The 21,931-nt window shown below is 30.1% G+C and overlaps 2 protein-coding genes across 9 annotated transcripts in view; one reads left to right on the forward strand and one right to left on the reverse strand.

Moving 5' to 3' along the window:
* LOC661485 (uncharacterized protein) overlaps positions 1-21,931 on the reverse strand; it is a 66,451-nt gene that overhangs the window by 17,949 nt on the left and 26,571 nt on the right. Inside the window, exon 2 of one of the 8 annotated variants that reach the window (XM_008193414.3) lies at positions 1,579-1,742. The exons of 5 other annotated variants lie outside the window; for them this stretch is intronic. In XM_008193414.3, coding sequence (XP_008191636.1) covers positions 1,579-1,675 — 97 coding nt within the window. In that variant the 5' untranslated portion in view covers positions 1,676-1,742. Of the gene's footprint in view, positions 1-1,204; positions 1,278-1,578; positions 1,743-11,307; positions 11,446-21,931 lie in introns of those variants that run through there. 2 more of the 8 variants (XM_015984246.2, XM_008193417.3) reach the window with 2 other exon arrangements.
* On the forward strand, positions 13,124-15,576 carry LOC135266822 (small glutamine-rich tetratricopeptide repeat-containing protein alpha-like). Its single transcript, XM_064358120.1, has 5 exons — positions 13,124-13,367; positions 13,414-13,517; positions 13,574-13,860; positions 13,906-14,023; positions 14,076-15,576. The coding sequence occupies exons 1-5, from the start codon at positions 13,263-13,265 to the stop codon at positions 14,221-14,223; spliced, it is 762 nt and encodes a 253-aa protein (XP_064214190.1). The 5' UTR covers positions 13,124-13,262; the 3' UTR covers positions 14,224-15,576.

Here is a 21,931-nt window from a genome sequence, read left to right on the forward strand (position 1 = left end):
TTGATAGTACTGTACGCTAGAGCTCTTTAAGTATGAGGTTGCTTGCCGCGAGATTTTGTTTTGACAGTTCTGATTTTGAAAAGTTAGGTTAGGTTAAGATGAAATTATCATCATTTATCATTATTTTGGTACATTGGTACATTGTAGGAGTAAGAGAGTTATAATAAAAATCTTAAGTGCAATTTATCGTTTTCTGGTTTTTCTTTCAAAACACAGCAATAAACTGATTTACACAGTTTATTTGTTGATTTTGTGCATTTGAAGACTTGAGCGTCCTCACTTTTGAAGCATAACAATTTTATATAAATAATTAAACTGTTAAAAATTTTCCTAAAATCAAAATCATATAATATTTACATAGTATCAATAATTCTAACATCATTCTTCCCCTGAATGGGATTTTGCTCCAGCAATTAAAAAATAATGTTTAATATACTGAAATAAGAATAAGTAAATAATTATCATTATAATTTTTTAGTTTTTTTTTTAATATAACAACTTAGATGTTGTTGCCATGGCCCTCCACTCATTACTGTTTTTGCTCAAGTTTATTTGTTTATCACAAGTTTAACTCAAACTGAACTGAAATTTATTTAAAAAAGCTGTTTCTGTGCATCATCAGCATTTACTATCAAATTCGGTAATTTATTAGTTCTTTATCAGTAATTAGCATTAAAGGCAATTTTTTCCACATTTGTGAAAGTAAGTAGTATATGGGCTAGATGGCCCTTCAGCAGTCTGTTTTTTTCTAACATTGTTGGTCGGCACATTTTATGACTTTTTTTAATTGTCGCATATTTTTCGTAATGTAGCAGCCTCTTTACAGGTGTATGTTGTTGCATTAAGTCTTAGTGCAATTTGAGCCCATTCTCCATTTTTTTCATCGATCGCTATCAAGCATCTTTTATACAATCCAGTGTTAGTTTATAATTTTGAACAAAATTGACCAATTTTTTCTTTGCACTTAAAATTGCTACTTCGTTTTCTTTTATTCAGATGTTAACGATTTCAATAAAATGATAAAGTTATGTATATTAATAAGGTTAATATTAAAAATGTTTAGCGATAATAAGCCAACATCGACCGCTTAGCTAAACCAATTCTAAGCGTTGGCGTAGCCGATATTTTTTAACTGAAACTTAACTTAAAGTTAAACTCGGTTTAAGCACTGAGCAACCGCGTCTAAGTGGCAAAAAGTTAAAACCTTTTTCCTCTCCAAAACTTTGTAATCTTTCACCCCCAAGTGTCCTTACACTTGACATAAATTCATTCCCTTGCTCCTTGTCCAAAGTGACTCACTGTCGCAAAATTTAAAGTCAGTTTTTTAGATCAATATTTGGCAAACGTCCACGATGTTCGTTCCTGATGCACCACAAATTAAATTTGGGCGTAAAATAACCGTGGGAGTTCTCACTTACCCACACATTTAATGAAAACAACAATGACCTGCTTCGCGTTAAACAATCAAGATAAACCTAAATCTCTACGATAATAAGAAGACGAAAATGTGCAACGAATCCTCCTCGTCCAGTGCCAAGCATAATTACAGCAACTTGTCTGCAACATGCATTAACATACCTTTAAAAAATCGTCGATAATTATCGGGGATAAATCCAACATGACAAGGTCTCCCCCCACAAAGGGGGCCACCTTTATGATGAAGTACTAGGAGCATAGTTGGCGAGACACTCAATACAAGTTCATTTTTAGTACACCAAGTTAGAGACAAGTCGACTCCGACACTGTGAGTGATAATTATTTACGTTAGTTAACACACCCATCACCAGGTGATGTTATAATTACTGGTTTTATTCATCGGATTTATTACCCAAGTCTGGTTTCGTTAAGTGAACAAAAAGCTAATCAAAATAACCAATACTTCGCTTAAAAATTACCATTTTGTACCTCAGAAAAGGCTATACGTAAGACCCAATATAGTAAAACCTCTCAACTCTCAACAACGGACACCGATAGGAAATCTTTAATTCTCCGTTGTGGAGAGGTGTCTATTAATGGAAGGTGGAAATTTTAATATAGGTTTTGTTGCGTTCCTACAAAAATGTCCGTTGTAAAGAAATGACCGTTATTAAGAAGTGTCCATTAGTTTAAACTTGACTTAAACTTCACGTAGTATGGATTCAAATAAAAATAATAGAAAATATATTTAAAGTAAATTGTTCAGTTCTAATCTTATGAAGTGTTAGGTCTGGTTAATTTAATGATACAGGGTGTTAGCGAAATAAATGCATTCCTTTAAAGAGTGTGTTCTACATGTGATTTTAAGGTGTCTTTCATTCAAAAATTTTCAAAAATAAATTCCCCTGTAGAGTTATTCCCATGTAAAGTTAGCCTAAAATTTAGTTTTAATTTTTTTCTCAAAAACGGCTACATTCATAGGTTTCAAATTTGGTGGATTGTTTAGTACTAATAACTGCTGTTATTTAATGGTAAAATTTTTATTAGATAATAGTGGGTAATAAAATAAAAAAAATAATAATAATGTATAATGTATAATAATAATAATGAGATCGAAAATGTACTAAATTAGAGCAAGCTTCGAAAGTGATATGTAAATTTAGCCACATCTTTGTTGTGTAAAACCAGCATAAGACAACATATCCTCAGAAGTGCGGCCGTAACTAAACGGCTAAATTGTCGCTAAAGTTACGGTACAGCTTACTCTAATTCAGAACAATTTCGATCACATGATACAGAATGACCCAGGGGTGCGAAGTCGCCGTATGACTTTATGACTTTTTTGTTACTTCAAATAATACCATGCCGTTTTTATTATCCGATAGATCGACTTAAAGTTAAAATACAAACTAAAAATATCTTTATTATACACAGGGTGTTGCATACAGGGTGGTGAACCAAAGTATGTGAGAAATTAATGTTTTTTAAACCAACATTCAATAAATAAAGTTATCTTGTCTTCACAAGACGGACAACACAATTTTAAACAGAGTTTGTCGTTTATTTAATCAGAAATACAAAAATAGCTGAAGTTAGGAAAAAATTTTCTACATTGTCAAAAAACCATCAAATTCTCCTCCATCTAGTAAAATAAAAATTAGGACATCCCGTTTGAAAAAATTATATTATGGGTGCTTGAAATTGTCCAAGCTTAACCTTAAATTTTTTAGGTTAATTAACTTCATTTTCAATTTTAAACACACTGAAGAACAGATATAGGCCTTCTTTTTTAATTCTCCAAATATGATTTCGGAATATCAAAAACTCAGCGAGTTATTGATTGTTTAAGTGACAGGTGCAAATTCAAAAATTTCCAAAAACTCCTAAATACATCAAAAACGGTTAAACTTAGGTATACCGTATAGGGAACCTGATAAAAACTCCCTTAAAATAACCCAACTAACCCAAAAACGCAGTGAAAAACATAGCTTTAAGCTTTCCATTTAAAATAAAAAATTAATGTCTACTTCCGGTATAACTGGAAGTGCTGCTATCTTGAAAAAATTTTCATTGAGCAGAACTGAACGAATTATGACTGAGTACCAACTTTTAGATAAATATCTTTATTAGAACTTTCAATACTTCTAATGTGGGGTTTAGACGGAACAGCCTGTAGAGTTTATCAACATAAAATATATCTTATTATCTCCCTGTTTACAATATTCACAGCATTTAGACAAAAATCTAAAAATAAAACATAATAAACAGAACATCCAGATTAGCTAACCCCATAAAATCCATAGTAAATGTTATCGAGTTATAATAAAATTATGTTCCGATAATTTTGTGTTTATAACCCTAACATCCTGTATAACATCTACATACGTACACACCACTATCTCAATTATGAAATTCTCAACATGAAACTGTTAACATTGAGGACTTTCAATTTTATTTGTGAATTTTACGACAAACATTCAAGTTATGCAAGTTGAACAGTTACAGTGATTTTTATCAACACACTAACTATGCCATTATTTATCGTGGTGAAATGAGAAAATTATGGATGTTCGTATCACACCTACAATTCTGTCATCGCGGATTTATACCGACCTTTGCATAAAATGATTTGTGAATGAATAACACAAACAACCAAATAGCCAGTTTTTGGCAAGAAATTATCGTTGGAGTTATAAATCCCTATTGATTTTTCAGCACATCTAATCAACAATTCCTTGTGCAATTTACGGGAAGTTTATAAACGCCAAACACGCACGCAATATCTAAAGAGAACAGTTATTTACATTCATTTAATTACGTTACGAAGAGCAATAATGTCGTATATGACAAAAATTAATGAATCAAGTACTGAAACTTTAATTAGTCGACAAGATTTGGCAAAGTTTCAAAGAAATACAAACTTATACTTTACTCGCAGTTTCATGTTTATAAATCAGAAAGCAAATACGGGGTCAAAAACTTTCGTTTAGCTCTTATTGTATGTGTCAACTCCTTCGAAGCTATGTTGCCAACTTTTGTTTTAACCCAAACAGAAATGTTCCCTAATAAAAAAAATATATATACAGGATGGTTCTTTTAGGGGCCACATTAGACACTCTTTAACTTCTAATATAGCTACAACATTAATCAAAACAGACTATTGTGAGTTTAACCAAATTATTTTCAAAATGGTTGAGCTTCTGAAAGTACCAGAAATTGGCACCAACTTTGACATTTTAAATAGTAACAACACATTTTTTAATTCACCTTCTGAAACTGAGTAAAATTTACCTAAGTTGTTGTTATGTACTTATATGTCACATACAGAGTGACCCAACGGTGTGTAATCAGTCTATCACTTTTTTAGGAATCGAAATATTGCTATGCTGTTTTTATTATCCGATAGATCGACTTAAAGTCCACAAACTAAAAATATTTTTATTATGCACAGGGTGTTATATACAGGGTGGTGAACAAAAGTTACATTTTTTTAAATAGAACACCCTATATACCCTATATTTTTGCAATCTACGCAAAAAATAATGTAACGTTATATAAACAATTATGTCCCTACCTTTTTCGTTTTGGAATTATTCAGATTTTCGTTATAAAAAAAACAATTTTTGAAAAATCACTGCAAAGTCAGCTATGAATATACATATTTTCCAGCAAATTTGCAAAAGAAAAATTCAGAATAGCTTGTAGTTTTAGCAAATAGACGACAAATCGTATATCATTAGAAAGCTTATGAAAAATTCTATCGATACGTGTAAAGAAATATATGGTGTTCCATTTGAATAAAATGAGTTATTCAACTTTTTGTGTTTGGTCACACCCTGTACATTATCTGCGTGTTTCAAGTAAAAGTCGACTGTTGCTAAACTACATGGTATTCTGTTTTTCTGTTGCAAATTTGTCGGAAAATATTCATAGGCGACTTCGCTGTGATTTTTCAAAAAGTTGTCTTTTTTAAAACGAAAATTTGAAAAAAGATAGACCTATAATAGTTTATATAAAGTTACATTATTTTTTGCGTAACATCCAATTATGCAAAAATATATAGTGTTCGCTTAAAAAAAATTTAACTTTGGTTCACCACCCTGTACACAACACCCTGTGTACAATAGAAATATTTTTAGTTTGTGGACTTTAAATCGATCTATCAAATAATGAAAAACGGCATGACAATATTTCACATAAAAAGTTATAGACCGATTACGCACCTCTAGGTCACTCTGTATGTCAATTTTTTTTAATTTTTATTTGTAGTGAATAATTAGATAAAAAGTGAATGTTTTTTTCTTATTCGGTAGCCGAAGGTTTGAAAAACTTTCTAGAATTTTCAAAATTGTCAACTGTCAATGTTAGTATGATTTTTTCAACATGCTTACTAAAAACACAGTTATAACTCAGGTTTTTCAAATAGGGTGGCCCTACTTTCTTAACGACAATCGAAAGATCATCGACTTTTATGATGACTTTTATAAACACGTTCTATACCTATTTCTTACTGTTTTTGAACTAATCATAAAAAACGGATTTTACTTTGTAGTTTTCATCCTTAATCCAGTAGGCCTTGCAAAATAGTCAACAATTGTCAAACTTCAACATTTTATTTAGTTTTTAGTTTAGTGTAGCTTAGTTTACTGTTCTTTTTGTTTGACATTCTTTCTATTTGAAAAAAAAGAGTGTTATTTATAATCATTTTTTAATTTTTGGTTAGCAAATGCAAAAAAATATTAACGTATTGTACAGGATTCAAGGGATAAATTTTACTGAGTTTGAATTAAAAAATGCAATAAAACTGTGTGGTTACAACTTAAATTTCAAAGTTGGTGCCAATTTCTCGTAGTTTCGGAAGCTCAACCATCTTGGAAATAATTTAGTTGAACTTAGAATGATCGATTTAGATCGTATACAAAATTTTAAAGCTCTAGAGCTTTATTAGAAATTAAAAAGTATCTAAAAGAAGAGGCCCTAAAAGAATCACCTGTATAGTTCACTACTTTAAGATATTTTAAATTTCAACAATTAAAATCGATTTAAAATTAATGTTAAAAAATTGTTATTATACCGATCTTTATCTCTGTTAAAATAAACAAAATAAAAATATAATTGTCCTATAAAAAATTATATCAACTACTAATTGAAAAATTTTGGTTTTGAAATTCTTTAAATGGAGTCCATAATACCTAACATCAGTTTTCTTAAATTATGTCAATACACCATAATAGAAATAGTATTTTTTCTGATAGATTTGTGAACAAATCTTTAAGTTTTCTTCCATATTTCTCCAAGTTTTTTAATAAACGCTCTCCGTCTCGTTTTATCAATGGACCACGTGTGTACGTCAAGACTTCCGAAACGATACCCAATCTAGCGTTGTTATGGAAACGCGCCAGAAAATCGATTTTCCCCAACCTCCTCTACACCGTCGAGACTGATGGGGTTTCCCCCGACATCATCTATTACAATAAATCATCGTTTGCAGCTTCCTTGTGTCACAATGTCCACAAGAACAAATTTTTTTGCGAAAAAAATAAAGAAAATTTTATGTTGAGCGAGGCGCCGTAAAGAATGTGTCAAGAGACACGACAGGAACGAATGCTATGCATATTATTATTAGTATCTGCATTCTCGCATAAGAGGGAGATATTTCATTAATTTTGGACGGTCGAAATGATAAAGAACCGGAAGAGAACACTCTTTGATTGCATAATGATGAAGCGATTATACTTAAATTATCGAACACCGCACCTAATAATAGTGGGGTAATAAATGCAGGAACCGTTGCATTATGTGCGAGTATGTGGTCACAAAAACATTAATAATGCACGCGTTTCAGGCTTAAACTATGTTAATATAATAATTTAAAAGTTGTTTTCACCATATTTGACGAAATTTTAACGGATTTGTGTAGTATTTTGAACTAAAAATCGTTGTATGTAACTGTTAATTACATTAATAATAATTAATAAATTGGTAGAAAAAAATGTTTAAAGTCAGTAATAGTTAGAAACAATTTTCAGATCCGAGAGCGTGTTTTTTGTGTCTAATACATTTCTACTTCCGCCAATCTATCATTATTACGTTCGTTGCACCAATTCTGTAACATCAAAAATGTAAATGGCAATGTATTCAGGATTGTTTTCGAATTATAGCCACAATTAATGTGTCATTGTGTAACAAAGCTTTGTCTATAGTTGATTTTAGTTCTAATCGTTTTGATCGTATCATTGAATGTGATATACAGGGCTGTTCCGTCTAAATCTTACACTGAAGTATTGGAAGTTCTATTAAAGATAAACATCTGAAATTTTGTACAGAACCATAATTTGTTAGTTTCTACTCCATGAAAATATTTTCAAGATGGCGGCACTTCATTTTATTCTTTTTCTTATTTTAAATGGAAAGCTATATTTTTCGCTGCGTTTTTGAATTAGTTGAGTTAATTTAAGGAAGTTTCTATCAGCTTTCCCTATACCTAAGTTTAACCGTTTTCGAGATATTTAAGATTTTATGAAAATTTTTGGATTTGCACCTTGTCACTGAAAAAATCGGTAACTTTCTTAGTTTTATAGATTTCAAAATCGCATTCGAGGAATGAAAAAAGAAAACCTATATCTGTTCTCCAGTGTGTTCAAAATTGGAAAAGAAGTTAATAAATCAAAAAATTGTAAGGTAAGTTTGGACAACTTTTAAACTTTTATTTCACTAGATGGAAGATAATCTGTGATAATTTTCAAGTTATGTTGTTTTTTGACAATGTAGAAAATTCTTACTAACCACAGCTATTTTGCATAATTAATGAATTGCATAAAAACATTTCTGATTAAACAAACGACAAACTCTGTTTAAAATAGTGTTACCCGTCCTGTAAAAACAAATGCAATTCATTGAATGTTGGTTTAAAAAAAATAATTTCTCACATTTTTTCTCCCGTTTCTGTGGCAACTTACTAGAAAAGGCCAGTGGCTAATAAATTTCTCAATCCCAACAGAAAGTTATTGTAAAATAAAAAGAATAATTCCTCCAAATGTTATAATGAAAAAAGAATAAAAAAGACGTTGATAGTATTATAGTGGAAGAATTGAAGAAACTTTAAAATTAAAATTTTGAATTTAATTGAGGAATTGGATATTTAATTGTTAAAAAAAAATCGAACAAATCGGCTTAATTTTTTTAAATACCAGTGAACAAAATGTCGGTTGTAATTAAAAAAAATTAAGAATAACCTCACAACTCAAAAACGAATGACATCATACTTCTCACTATGTCAAAATGTCTCATTTAAAAAAATTAAATCAACCTATTTGAGAATTTTGTTTTTAATGAATAGTCACAAAGATATGAATTTTATGCTTTACTTTTGGTTGGGTTGGTATGATTCAAACAAAATTGTTTGCTTTCATATTTTTAATAGACTCTGTATTTAACTCTAATTTTACTTTTAACCGTCGTTATTTTTTTCATAAATTGTTACAAGTTAATTAAAAATTAGTAACAAGTAATTGACCTAAGCCACCCAAGTGAAAGCCCAGTTTTCTTCATTTGGATGCATTGCATGGTTAGCTTTCACAATACATTACCTTTTTACGTTAAAATACTTCACTAATGTAAAAATAAACACAAAACAATTGAAATCTTGCAACAGCAAACCATTACGAAAATTGTTTTTCTCATCAAATGTTTGAACCGTAGTTATGGAATCTAGTACCATTTCAAAAAACAGAACTTAGTTGGGTATTTCATTTTGGAACACTCTGTATAGAGATTAAAATATTTTTAGAATGCGCCTTATTGTAAGATCCATCGTTTTAAAAAAATCAAATTGATAACTTGCATAGAAAAAAAGTTATAGAGCATGCACACGCCCCTGGCTGTTAACAAATGATCTGCAACAGCCGAAAAAAAATAACTATGAATTGACAACAAATTACGAAACATTTTATACAGGCTGTTCCGTCTAAACCTCACATTAGAAGTATTGGTAGTTCTAATTATAATTCTAAGCCAGTTACCGATTTTTTAAGTGACAGGTGCAAATCCAAAAATGTTCAAAAAATCCTAAATATCCAAAAAACGGTTAAACTTAGGTATAGGAAAAGCTGATAAAAACGGCCTTAAATTAACTCGACTAATCCAAAAACGTAGTGAAAAACATAACTTCCCATTTAAAATAAGACAGTTAATAGCGACTTCGAAAGTGCTGCCATCTTGAAAATATTTTCATTGAGTTGAACTCAACGGATTATGACTGAGTACCAACTTTCAGATTAATATCTTTACTAGAACTTTCAATACTTCTAATGTAGTGTTAAGACGGAAGAGCCTGTATAATACGTAGAATACCCCTATTAATTTTCACAACAGGTTTAATTTGTCATCTAATAAAAGTAGGGCCTCTGGCAAAATCGGGTTAATCTCTTCGGGGATTTGTAGGTATTAGAAAACATAAACTAACACACACCACTTGACATTTATCACCCATAACTTGAGTCAAAACCGATTTTTCAACCTGTCTCAAGGTAAAAATGAGATGATTACGTTTTGTGTTTTAATCATTGACATTGACCACGAACTAAAACCTTGCCACCTACAGCCAAAATTCAAAATAGTTCACTACGTTGGCCGAGAAGTGACTAATGAAATCCGCAATATCTTCTTAAAGCTGTTTCGCAAACAAAACTTAATTGTTTACTTTGTGTAGTGACTTTATTAGGAATTTCATTAACTTGCGACACCTTGACACAGTGGACAGCTGCATAATAATTATTCAATCAACGATTAAAATAACGCGTTGATTGTTTCAGACAGTTTGAACGGAATAAATGGGATCAAAGTGTCCGCTTTTTTGATTAAATTCTCTTTCGGCGATAAAGTAAGTATGTCATCAGGGTTTTACGGGCGGTGTTTAGTGGACTTATTCAAGCATAAATCGAATGAGTCATACGTGTTTGTAAATTTCGTCCAAATGTTTTGTTGTATGACCTACTCTATTGTTCGTGGTGCATAAAAATTGTTCCAGGTGACGAGAACACAAAAAATTAAAAGTTTTTTTAGAATAAAGCTAAAGCAAATTAGGATTTTAAGATTTATAAAAGCTTTGAAAACAGTAAAGTAATTCTGTAATGCCGTATTGTTATGACTTGATGACTTATGACCGTACTCAAAGCTTTTATAAATTTAAAAATCCTAATTTGTAAGCAAAAATATTCTCCTCTGATAGAAAAGCATTATTTTTTACTTTTTAGTGCATCTAAAAATAAAAGCTTTCTTCTAAAAAAACATTTTCTTATTTTTTTATTTATTGCTTTTTTGTCTTCACTTATTCTAAACGTCTTTTTTTCTGAGATTTTGGTTTGCCGCATTATTGCAACACCATTATTTTGCTGATTTGTGCAAACTTGTTTAGTGGTATGTATGTTCTGTGTCTATACTCTATCGTCCAAGATAAATGAATTTAAAAAAATAACGACATTTGTTTGTAACGAAACGTAATGAAAATGATTAGGTATTAATATATTTACCAATGGCCAACATACCGTTAATGTTGGTATAAGTTACGGTATGTAAACATCGAAAATCTATTTGTAAACATAACCTAAAACTTCAAAACCAGATTTAACCCCTTTAGGGGGTATTTAACCACATAGGATTGCATTGTCACGTAGATTAAGTAAGTATGCAAAATTTCAATTCATTAGAACAACGGGAACCCTTTCAAATTTGGTTCCAAAAATATGAAACAGACAGACAGACAACAAAGCAAGTAAAATAAAAGCTTTTAAAAAAATACATAAACATTTTGCAAAACAAAAACGAATATAATGAAGGTTAGGCAGGTAATTTACACTCCCTTAAAATTAAATTTCTTTTTTTTCGCCAGACCATTCCTTTGTCCCAAATTACAATCTTGGCAATCATTTCGTGGCAGGCTGTTAGTTGGCACGGTATTTTTTTCTGTCGCTGTCTGAGCACCAAGACGTATCAAAGGATAGAATATTTCAGTGTCATTCACGATATAAGAGGCTTAAATTTTGAATGCTGACAATCGTTCTTGACGGTATTCATGTAGAAGCAGCGCACTGGAACGAAAAACCTTCATGAAATAGCTTCGCGTTGGATAGAGTAAATATTTAAGATTTTACGCTATATTTAAAATTTAAGGCGAGAGGATTTACATATAGTCTTCGTAGTGTTAGGATAAACATTGGGTTTTATATATTTTATGGAGGAACGAGTGCACACAAATGGAGTAGTGTCGGCTTGAAACGAGAAGTTACAGGCGCTTTTAAACGTTTCAAAACTGAACGTTTTCAATTATGACAAAGGAAAAAGATGTTTCCTCAATCCATCCATACTACAACATTATTTTAATTTGCATAACTAAGTTAGTGATTAATTAGCAACAAAATATTTAATTTAATTACTCTGTCTCTGAGTGTTCAAACTAATTTTTTTGTAATTTCTTGTGTTAAAGAAAAATATATAATAAATACCATGTCTAGTTCAAAGCCTTTATATTCAAATTACGTAGGTGTGTGTATCTTATTATAAAAGAAAATAATGAATTCGTCTTCTTAAAAATTCATTTTTTTGTTTGTATTTCTTAAAGTACTTTTTTAAGCAACAAAATGTTACTTCTACTATACAGGGCTGCCCAGTCCATTTCACGTCTTCTGTAGCTCAGTTATTAGTAACCATGGAGTTCTGATATTTTGTGGACGTTATTTATACTCTAGGACGTATTTCAGGAAAATATTTTTGATTATACAGAGTGTCACAAAAAGTTTGACGTCATAATAATATTTTTTTTTAATGGCTTGCTATTAATTTTTAATGTTCATTAGGATGCCTTTCTAGCTTTTCATGTCCTTAAAGTTTTTTTTTAAATCAGTTGGGAGATTACTGTTAAAAAGATTAAAATAAAAAAAATCGGTTTTACACCTTTAGTTTTAAAAATTAATGAAAAATAGAAAAGGTGCTTTCTTGATGACATTATTATTATGAAAACCTAAAACAAAGTCTAACTTAATTACGTGTGATTGATCTAAATTAGTACAGGGTGTTTACTATTTATTTTCAAACTTTTTAAAATTTAAAGCCTTTTGTTTTGCTTATTTCAAATGGCAACCTCTGTTTTGCGTTTTTGCGTTTTGGCACATCCTGTACATTATCTGCATGTTTCAAGTAAAAGTCGACTATTGCTAAAACTACAGAGTATTCTAAATTCTTCTGTTGCAAATTTTTCGGAAAATATTCATAGGCGACTTCGCACTGATTTTTCAAAAATTGGTCTTTTTTTATAACGAAAAGTTGAATAATTTCGAAACGAAAATAGATAGACCTATAATAGTTTATATTTTGCTACAATTACAAGGTATTCTGAATTTTTTTATTGCATATTTGCCGGAAAATATTCAAAGGCGTCTTTACAGTGATTTATCAAAAATTGTTTTTTTTTTATAACGAAAAACAATAATTCCAAAACGAAAAAAGGTAGACCTATAACAGTTTATATAAAGTTACATTATTTTTTTACGTAGAATCCAATTATGCAAAAATATATAGTGTTCCATTAAAAAAATGTAATTTTAATTCATCATATTCTATAGAACACACTGTGTACAATAAAAATGTTTTTATTTTGTAAACGTTAAGTCGGTCCAGTCAATTTATCTTTTTTCTTGCTGATGATTGACAGCTGATTATTAAAAAAAATAATGTCTAGTTGAAAGTTCGTGTTGTCAAAATTTTAAGTAATTTTCTTAGCTTTGATTCCAAATCTTTTCATAATTCTTAAGTTTGTGTTTGCCTGTTTTATTAAAATTGATTTGAACGTCATGGACAAAAAACTAATCTTACAAAACTTAAAACCTTCCGATAAACAAAAAAATAAATCTTTAGACGACGAAATAAATTTTGAAAATTCACATCTGCAGGAACAGGTATTAATTAAAAAATTTAGAGCTAACACAAAACTGTTATTTCTAGGGGATAGACATCGGGCAGCTTCGAGCTGCCAGATTATACAAAAACAAGGGAGATGTGTCCATTCAAAACAATCAATTCTCAGAAGCGGAACAGTTTTATGCACAGCAAGTAATATTCGAGGTGAAATTAAGAGACATTTAATAAAGTTGATGCATTACAGAGCCATAGAACTGCACCCGTTGAAACCACTATACTTTTGTAAAAGGGCTTTAGCTCTTTGCTACTTGAATTTGAACACTGAAGCCATCCAAGACTGCACAAAAGCACTAATCATTGATCCTGAATTTAGTAAAGCTTATGGGGTTTTGGGAATGGCTCATTACAATTTCAAAAATTGGCATGAAGCTGTTAAAGCATTTAGTAAAGCTGTTCACTTGGACCGGGAAAATACTGATTTCCAGAGTAGACTCAAGTGGGCAAGGGAACGCCTATTTGAGTCACTGATGGGTACACAAAAATTGTTTTAAGTATTCATTTAAAGAGGAATTTTAGCAAAGTCACCGACTTCAGGACACCAACGAACAGATATGTTTAATTTTGGGAATATGGAGCAATACATAGCAGAAGCTGGAAGAATAATGGCAATGGCAGATTCTGGTCGTCGAAAACTGTAACCTTTTTTTTGCCCCAATTTACAATAATTAAATCCTATTTTCATGTAGAAGTCCAATCTTGCCCAAATGGTTACAAGAACATGAACCCAGATATGGTGATAAATTCAGAACACATAAAAGTCATAATTCAACAACTTCTGAAGCTGATCCAAACAGACGAGAGCGTGGAGATGGAGGTTCAAGGGGAACTCAGTAATAAATTTAATTAAGAAGCTAAATCACTTAGATTTAAAACATATTTGAGTTAGAAACGCAATATTTTCACTTTTTTAGTTAATATAGTGCAAAATAATTACACTATTTTTCAAATTGCAAAAAAAAATTTCAAAAAATCAATTAAATTGTACGAGTATTATTTTGATAAAACAATTAGAACAAATAAAAAATCATCATTTAAATCGAATCTAAGATTAAAATTATTCCATTTTTGACAAGTTTGGACCGTTTTTAGTCAGAAACGCATTCAAAGAACAAAATTAAATCCATCCAATTTTGACAAATGCAAGCCCAAAACCGTTGTTTTATTTAAAAATTACAATATTTTATAGTATTTTCCAGGAGACCTAACACTGTTTGAACCAGAAACTCACTCACACTTGTCGTCTCATTCAAACGTTGTTTAACACCGGAAAAATTTTGCATTCTCTGCCGATCAAGTCTAAATTTCGTTGTTAGGTTCAAATACGCTATTTTAGCAATTTCCAAGTAATTTATCAGACTTTTGATTCAAAAACTCAATTAAATCATCGTGTATTAGAGGTAAAGCAAAAAATTGTCGTTGTAGGTCTGAGGAATGCCGTTTCAACTACTTCTAACATTTTTGTGCCACATTCAAACAAGCCAAATATTGTAAAAGCCGGTACAGTTCCTTAGCCTCCATTCCTTAGTAAAAATTTCAAAAAATTTTGCTGATGTAATTCGTTCTTTAAACGGTCCAAATTATTCAAAGAGTGACTTACCAGTAGTAAATTTCACTAGGAAGTAAATGCAGAGGAAATAAAACTGCGGTAGTTTTAATTCAAAATTTAGTCTTTTTAAATTGAGTTCGATAAAATAAAGCTAGAAATTATCAAAATTACTCTGTTTCAACAAGTTTGGATGTTTTGCAGCCAAAAGTTAGCTTATGTACTTCAAAAATGTTCGAGCATTAAAATTATTTGAACCGACATAATTTTTAATTTTCATATTAGGTACAGTCACGATCAAAAAGAATGACACCCCTACCAACCGAGCCAGATAGCAAATGTCCGATTAAAATCTTTTAGGTCATAAATTTCAACAAAGCCTTCAGTATACAAACTAGCCAAACATACACATTAACCGCATGATATCAAAAAGGTTTGTGGTTGCGGTTTTAAGGGTGTCATTCTATTTGAAAAAGAAAAGAAAGTGGATGAATTTACCACTTTTCGAGCCAAAAACTTACTAAAATCTTATTGCTTTGAAGAAATAATCGTCATTTTAGATCAAACTGTCTCTACAAGGTGTTCCAAATTTTAATGAAAGTCAAAATTTTTTGAGTTCAAGTTGCCCAAAGCAAAAAAATTATATTTCAAACTATAGAGTTTCCAACAACTGTCAATTTGATGCTTAACTGTTATCCCACATTTTATAATAGCAAAAAACTTATGTTAAAAAAATTATTGCAATTACTTTCTCATAATAAAATTTCTCTTATTTTTTGTAACTTCCCAACAAGTTTGTACGGTTTTGAGTCAAAAACTCCCTCCCTTTCATCGGTTCAATTTAACTAAAAAATTATTGTTCTAAATTTAAATTACAATACATACAGGGTGACCCAAAAGTGAGTAATCGGTCTATAACTTTTTTATTATCTGAAATATTGCCATACCGTTTTTATTGTGCGATAGATCGACTTAAAGTCCACAAACGAAAAATATTTTTATTATACACAGGGCGTTGTATACAGGGTGGTGAACCAAAGTTACATTTTTTTAAATGGAACACCTATATATTTTTTCATAATTGGATTTTGCGTAACCCCTAGGTCACCCTGTGTTTTAAAAATAGGCAAGATTTTTTTTGAGTACATTTTTTGAGTCAAATCTTCAACAAATAAAATAAATTGTGCGAGCACTGATCGATCCAGGCACATGATGAAAATTACTTGCAATTCTACCACATATCTCGTTTTCATTAAATATCAGTAAATATCCACAATGATTCCTCGATTACGAAATGGCAATAAACAGCTCGCAACATGTCACCAACTCCCGACAAATGTCCATTTCAATCTCCAATTACCTTTTCCAGTATCTCTCTCAACATTCCACACAATCACGATACGGCGCCACCGAGTGAAATTACACCACTCGTGGTCGTTCTATTTAAACAGCAAAAGAAAGTTACTAGAGCTGTGAAATACATAAAATAACATAACCATATACGAATCCAATCCGAAATTGGTCTGGTATTTTTATTTGCGTTATTCAATGACCTTGCTCCGTTGCCAATTTTTCACAAACAACGTTCGCTGCCAAACTAATCAGGTGAGGTTTTTCACTCACGAGATTAATTGCATGACAACAAAGTAATTAAAAGTTATGATCGTTAAACGCCCCCGGTGCATGTCGTCGACAACATTCTTATTACAACGATGTTGTGCTATCTTGAAGGACGGACGAATCGAGAGAGAAGTTTCATTATAGTGGACGTGCCATGATTTTTTTAACAATGTTTTTTTGAGACTTGCCAAATTTTTATATTTATATTTTATATTTCGTTATTTAGGATACACTTTTCACTACAACAGGAAAAATAAAACATAATTTTTATTTGCAATGAATTCTATTTCAAAAATAAACAAACAACTAATTATAGTAAAATTTAAATTACACAAAAACATTATAAAGAAGTTAAAATTAAATATTAAAATTAAGTATTGTTCTAAATTTGCTGTTGTAAAATCTGTTTTTCCGAAAGAATTCATCTCAACCAAGAAAACGAACTCACTAAATGGAAATACGTATTACTGCTAAAATCAGGCACCCGTGCATTATTAATAAATTTCATTCAATTAACATTTTTATTTTCAGAACATTTTTATTCTCAGAATTCTATTTATTAAAATATCAAGGTGAGAAGATAAGTCATTTTTCAAAGTCGCTTGACTAAAATAATGCTTTGCATTTGTAAGGGCTTGTAAATCTTCAGAAGAAGAAAAACACTAATAAATTAAAGCATGACATTCTGAATAAAAAATCAATATACTAAGAGAATGAAAAGGAAAATAAAATAAAAACTAAAATATAGAAAAAAAATTAAAAACACTAAGATTAAAATTCTGTAGATCTAAGTGACTGAAAAAGTAACTAAAAAGATACAAGACTTCTGATCTAATTATACATTTTTTAATTTTATGCCAAACAATTATGTTTTTGCTGAAAAACTTGAGAAATGTTTGAGTTTGAACACAAACTGCATAAATGCGAAAATCAATCTTTATCAAAAATATATCAGTCCACAATTTATCCACAATTTTTGAACCCATGTGTAATAGAAAACTTGAAATTGTCTTAGAAAACATCGAAATTCCAGATGGTCTGGCAGACATTTACAACGTAATGAAACAGTTACAGTTGGGATTGCAATATTCCTTAAAAATGCAATGACTAATTTAAACTATGTAATTTAAAATAGAATTAAAGTATGCATATTTTCAAAAATTAAAAATTCAAACACTTTAACCCCGAGAAACTAAAAACACAAAAATCTAAAAAATATTGAGACTGAAAAAGTAAAAAACTTAAAAACTGGTATACAAAAAAACTAAAAAAACAGTAACATTAAAATTCTGTAGATGTAAGTGACTGAAAGAGTAATAATTAAAAAACTATGAAACTGCAGAGTAAGATCATTAATAATAATACCATAAGATAGTAAAACCACAAAAAATTAAAAATTGAGGAAATGAATAATAGGAAATACTACGGGGAAATTAATGCACTAATAAAAAGATAAAATATTAGAAGCCTGCATAAAAAAATTTTAAATGTAAGTTAAAATAACTATGAAATTGAAAAAAATATCTTATTTTAAAGTGGGAAGGTTGAACATAACTGTGACCCCCCCCCTTTAATTTTATTTTGGTTCAAAATACACCTTGTAACTGTTGAAAATGGAATAGTCGCCTATTAGTAACCGTTGCTAAGCAACTGACATGTGAATCATGAAGTGAGTCAATTTGTGACAATATAAGAGTAATTGGGTTCAATTTTATTTAACGGTAAAAAGATAACCAACGGTTTTGTCTACGGAAAAAGTGATTAATTTCGTGTGGAACTTTTATTTATTGTTTTCAAATGACCTCAAAGTGCACTATTTCACAATTTCCTGCATATATGAATTCGGAATTATTGTAATCGAAGTTCGATTCTGTTGTTGGCTTGAAATGTCGAAAACAATGGTTTGACTTGTAAATTGTGTTTGAATTTTATTGTGATCCCTTGAGAATATACGTGAAACTGTCAAAGTTTCGAGTTTAGGTAATTCCCTTAGTGCTTATACCGACCTCAAAACAACAACAAAACACCTTATCTCTTTTTTACGACGACTAAATATTTGGAATGATAACAGCTAATTTTATCAAAATTATATGCACTCACTTTTGGAGCAAGAATCTGGTTAAAAATAAATAATAATGGCCTTCACCAAAATTTTCCTCAGCCAAAAATTCGTGCATCTGGATTTAAATACCTAACTAGAAAATCTCACACCTGCCAAGTTTCAAATTTTGGGAAAGCATAATAAATCATACCCACATTTTGTTGGTGTTATAACAAGGTGTTTTCGAGATACTAAAACTTAAAAAAAATGTATTTGCACATTCTCCTTCAAATATCGGTAATTTTCTAATTTTTTTAAAGCTTTTATTTAACGTGCTTTGTTGTCTGTCTGTCTCATATTTTCCGAGCCAAATTCGAGAAGGTTCCTGTTGTTCGAATGAATTACAATTTTGCATACTTACGTAATGTGCGTGACAATGCAACTCTACATAGTTAATTAGCCCCTAAAGGGCGTGTTAAACTTTTAGATCAGGTTGAAAAGGGATGTTCGATTTGTACATACCGCATCTTATACCAACACACACAGTATGTTGAACATTATGACGTCACGGTATGAGTGTAAAAACTGTTCGTTCACTTATAGAAATACATATTTCTGAAATTACTACTAAAAATTAATTACACCCTGTATAACTTGGTACCAATTTAATAAATCTTAAATCGCAAATATTGCAACTTACCTTTTAAAATAAATATATTTGCATATAAGAAAATTCAATAAAACGTTTATTGAAAAAACATTGAAAAAACTTGTACTTTGACTTTTTTAATGCAAACAAGTCATTTGTAAATTGTGCGAAAGAGTTGTTGATACATGAAGTAGTAAAGTCTTGATCCTATTTCTTAATCAATTAAAATTTTCAAAAAATAAAAGATAAAAGAGACAAATAAATCACATCTCACTTAAAAATAGTTCATAAAATTGGATATTTGAAAAAGTCTTAAAGATAATAAAAATATAAGACAATAAATAAAAAAACAAAGGATTTTTACTAGAAAAAAGTATCATAATAACAAAAGTAATTATAAATAAATACTATCAAGAATAGAAAATAAGCATAAAAACAATCTAAACTACCTACATATTCGTATGTTCTTATGTTTGTTATTTTAGTGTGTAGAAGGTATAATTAATAATTACCGTTAAAAATCCCCATGGATTGTCAAAAAAATTGTTTGAAAAACAATTACATTTTTATGCTTCATTGACATCCACCTTTTTTTTAAATAAATAAATAACGATTATTATTATTAACCAAATTGAAGACAAAGAGTATTAATTTTTCTAGTAGTCACTCACTTCTACTCATCAATTAAGAATTTTTTACACAAGATTTCATAAACACTCTGTATATTATCCAACACTTATTATTTAGTCATGTTTTTTCAAAAACGGTGCCAATTGCTGACTACATATTTAAATTTGCCAAGAATAACAATGTTACAGAAACAATATTCAACATAAAATAACTTTTGAACGGTTTAAGTTCAGCTACGGATCATATTCTTCATAAGGATTCATAAAAATTTTTCCAAAACAACTTTTTTTTAAATTGTGATAAAATTCAAGGTGTTGCTAATTTATGAAAAAAAAGAAAATAAAACTTATTTTATAAGGTTGAAGACCCGACGATTGTGTTTACATTAGTTCACAAAATGCAAACTTGATAATGAAACTCAAATTTATGCAAATCGGAGAATATAATTATGTAAAAGATAATTACAGAAACATCACTCAACAGTCGAAGAACAGTCTTGCAAAACATAACATTATTTAGTCAATCTTTACTTATTTTAAACTTAAAAATACAGGGTGATTCGTTTAGGGCCTACATTAAAAACTTTTTAACTTCTAATAATTCTAGAGCTGTATACAATCCAAATCGACCATTCTGAGTTCAACTAAATTACTTTTGGCTGAATTTCCTGAACTACGAGAAATTGGCGCCAATTTTGAAATTTTAAATACAGTGCGACCTCGATAATCCGTACCTTTAATAAATCGGATTCTTCAGTAAACCGGACAAGCATTTTAATTGCGTTTAGAATGAATCAGATGTCTTGTTTTGTAAAAAATTCTTAGTAAAAAACATTAAAATCAAAATAAGTGGTTCCCCGAACTTCTAAAAGCGCACATACATTCGTCCACTGTGAGTTGTTTCCGCTACCAGAAGCAAGAACTGCCTTTAGCTGCATTGAAAATGCCTCCAAAAAGAAGACATACCACCTTAACATTGCATTACACGATGTTCTAGTGCTCCAAAGACTAAAAGAAACTGCTTTCATAATTAATCAAAAATTAATTAAGCAAACGAAAATTACTAATTTTTTTAGAAAATAATTCAATTTTCATTTCTTAGATATTTTTTTGAGTTAAAAAACATGTATTTTTGTTTTTTTTATTATAAAATTGTTCCGCTTCTGTAATCCGTATTATTTATTAATTCGGATCATCCTGGTTTTAATTCGTTCGGATTATTGAGGTCGCACTGTAGTAACTACCTATTTTTATTGCATTTTTAAATTCGTCTCTTGAAACTGAGTAAAATTTAGCTTAGTTGTTAGTACTCATCTGTCATAGTTTTTGATTTATGTCAATTTTTTATACAAATTTTGATTTGCAGGGGTTTATTTAAAATATCACGGTTCGTGAACCCTTTACAATAAGTAAATAATTCTTTTTGCACTTGATAGCCAAAGCTTCGAAGGGTCTTCTCAAATCTTCAGGATTGTCAACTGTCAAATTGCAAGGCTACTACGATCATACTAGCCATAAATTTTGACAGTTGACAATTTTGAAAAGTCTAGAAGACTCTTCAAACCTACAATTATCGAATGCAAAAAAATTATTCATTTATCGCAAAGGGTTCAAGAGCTGTAATGTCTTAGATAAACCCATGCAAATGAAAATTTTAACAAAAAAATTACTCAGCTTAAGAAGGTGAATTCAAATATGCAATAAAAATGTGTGGTTACTATTTAAAATTTCAAACTTAGCGCCAATTTTCTGTAGTTCCGAAAACTCAGCCATTTTGAAAATAATTTAGTTGAACTCAAAATGGACGATTTGAATCGAATACAACATTTTAAAGCCCTAGCTGTATTAGAAGCTGAAAAGTTTCTAATGTAGGCTCTAAAAGAGGCACCCTGTATAGTAAGCATTAATAATAGACATAATTTTAATTAATTAATTATGTCAACAATTAAAAACTACAATATGTAGGTAACACAAATATGTGCATTAAAACGCATGCTTATCTTATCAAAATAATCACCAAAACTGGGAAGTTGTTGCAACAGTATTTATACAAGAACCGA

Source organism: Tribolium castaneum, chromosome 7, assembly GCF_031307605.1.
Source record: "Tribolium castaneum strain GA2 chromosome 7, icTriCast1.1, whole genome shotgun sequence".
Taxonomy (NCBI): domain Eukaryota; kingdom Metazoa; phylum Arthropoda; class Insecta; order Coleoptera; family Tenebrionidae; genus Tribolium; species Tribolium castaneum.

What these genes read in the sequence shown, in the direction of transcription:
- LOC135266822 (XM_064358120.1), top strand. Translation starts at nt 13,263, where the DNA reads ATGGACAAAAAACTAATCTTACAAAACTTAAAACCTTCCGATAAACAA. An exon ending in CCTATTTGAGTCACTGATGG is followed by an intron (nt 13,861 to 13,905) that starts GTACACAAAAAT and finishes GAGGAATTTTAG; the next exon opens with CAAAGTCACCGACTTCAGGA. An exon ending in GATTCTGGTCGTCGAAAACT is followed by an intron (nt 14,024 to 14,075) that starts GTAACCTTTTTT and finishes ATTTTCATGTAG; the next exon opens with AAGTCCAATCTTGCCCAAAT.